This window comes from Seriola lalandi, unplaced genomic scaffold (genome assembly GCF_002814215.2).
Source record: "Seriola lalandi dorsalis isolate HSWRI2012SDOR001 ecotype SW California unplaced genomic scaffold, Sedor1 jcf7180002054905, whole genome shotgun sequence".
Lineage (NCBI taxonomy): Eukaryota > Metazoa > Chordata > Actinopteri > Carangiformes > Carangidae > Seriola > Seriola lalandi.
This window is the reverse complement of record NW_019525457.1, coordinates 102,001-104,265: the sequence shown is the minus strand read 5'-3', so window position 1 is coordinate 104,265 and position 2,265 is coordinate 102,001. Positions and strand designations below refer to the sequence as shown.

At 52.5% G+C, this 2,265-nt stretch overlaps 1 protein-coding gene across 1 annotated transcript in view; it reads left to right on the top strand.

Annotated features, from left to right (window-relative positions):
• The window catches only part of LOC111672875 (aftiphilin-like), a 13,047-nt gene that overhangs the window by 9,177 nt on the left and 1,605 nt on the right, over positions 1–2,265 (top strand). The window contains 4 exon segments of the mRNA XM_087169665.1: positions 1–122; positions 339–402; positions 834–917; positions 1,488–1,611. Of these exon segments, the coding sequence (XP_087025791.1) occupies positions 1–122; positions 339–402; positions 834–917; positions 1,488–1,611 (394 nt within the window).

Sequence of the window (2,265 nt, the reverse complement as noted above, 5' to 3'; positions counted from 1 at the left end):
GGATGCTGGAACCAACCAAAGAGCCTGTGAAGCCGGTCTCTGCAGCAGAGATGATTGCTTCCATCGCCCAGGCGCCTCCGCTGGCTCCAGAGAAAAGCTCGTGTCCCTCAGACGCCGTCCAGGTGAGACGCCATTATTCCTCTGACCGGAGACGGTCAGAGGAGACACGATGTTTCATGACACCATGAAGACAAATATTCACCCGAACTCAAGGATGAGCTGGTTAGATTGTGGGGTTCAAAGGTCATGGTGACATCACCAAAGTGTGGAGACTTCGGTGAGGAGAAGTCGACTCCTCCAGTCAAACAAACCTTTGTAACCTCCTCTCTCTCCTCCAGCAGGAGGCGCTCCCACCTGTCCAGTTCGACTGGAGCAGCAGCGGCCTTACCAACCCCCTGGACGGTAGGTGACCCCCCCCCCAACCCTGAACCCTCCCCCGACTGCTCATGTCTACCACACTCTTCTAACCCTCATAGCGTTTCTGTCCTGAACTCACCAGCCACGCCCCCTAACTCACAGCCAATCAGAAGTTAGGAGGAAAAAACACATGCATGAACGTGTGTGTGTGTGAGTGAGTGAGTGAGTGAGTGAGTGAGTGAGAGAGAGAGAGAGAGAGAGAGAGAGAGAGAGAGAGAGAGAGAGAGAGAGAGAGAGAGAGAGAGTGTGACCTCTGTAGACTCTAACGTTCCTCATGTCTCTCTGATCACTGACACTGCTGCATGTCTCTGGTTTCCTCTGTCTCTCTCTCTCTCTCTCTCTCTCTCTCTCTCTCTCTCTCTCTCTCTCTCTCTCTCTCTGTGTGTGTTAACCTCGGCCGCCCCCTGGTTCTGCAGCGAGCGGAGGCTCGTCTCTCTTAAACCTGGATTTCTTTGGTCCTGTGGAGGATTCAGGCTCCACCAGCTCCCCATCCATCCCAGGTCAGCAGCTGCTCCCCTCCCCCATCTTTAAATGAACCTCCCGCCTCCACTTCTCACTCGTCTGAGAGATCACAGGACACACACTTCCTGTCTGAGCTGTGTGTGTTTATCCAGATGTTTTGATGATGAGAAACATCTTTTATTTCTATTTAGTTCCATGTTTCCTTTGTGAAGCGCCCCCCCACCCCCCACCCCCCCGCTTACAGCTTCTCCTGCAGCATGGAGGGAGGCGGTCCATGTCAATCCAGGTGGGGGTTCTGAGGTCGTCACGTTCAGTCAGTGTGTTACCTGCAGCACATTCAGGTAGGACAGGTACACTCAGAGTGATGAGCTGATGTGGGCGGGGCCAGCACAACACACAGGTGTTTTCTGTTCCTGTCCTACCTGAATCGGCTGCACGTAACACACTGACTGAACATGACGACCTCACACCACCCCACATCTGATCACCTGAACTGTCACTTTAATTGTAGAGTCTGATCTGGATCAGGTTTCAGTCTGAGATCGAACTCTGAGGGATCAGACCTGTGACAGAACCTGCTCAGGTGTTTTCTCTCTCCCTCCTCTCAGGTGTGGACCCTGAGCTGTACGAGCTGACGACGGCCAAGCTGGACCCGGGCGGCTCCGGCAGCCGGGTGGCCGACGCCTTCGCCCGCCTCATGTCCACCATGGAAAAGACCAGCACCTCCACCAGGTCAGGGGTCAGAGGGGGGTCAGGGGTCAGCAGCTATTTTTACCTCAAACTGTAGAGGTCATGTGGTCGTCATGACGCTCACCTGTTGCTTCACTTTCTTTATTAAATCATTGGAGTGAAAACAGACATGAGGCGAAAAGTCGACACAGCTGATGATTGAAACAATACACAAGTTTCATATCGACACCCTCTTAAAATAATGGCCTAAGTCATTTTTTCAGGTTTTTCAGGAAACACAAAAAACTCAACAAAAGAGTCACACTTTTGACATAGGCCATTATACAACCGGGGGTAGAATTGCATGTTCCCCTCAACTGAGGATTCAGGCGATTTTACCAGAGGTGGCCAGCATCATGAGGGGGTGATTTAGGCAAAAAAAACATTTTTGTCAAAACATGACTTAGGCCATTATTTTAGGAAGGTGACGATATGTGACAGAGTCCAGGACCAGGACCAGGACCAGGACCAGGACCAGGACCAGGTCTCTGCTCCTGGTCCTGGTCCTGGTCCTGGTGAGCATGTGTGTGAGGTCAGGGGTTGGAGGTCAGGTGTGTGTGAGGTCAGGTGTGTGTGAGGTCAGGGTTTGGAGGTCAGGTGTGTGTGTGTGTGGTCAGGTGTGTGTGAGAGGTCAGGTGTGTGTGTGAGAGGTCGTGT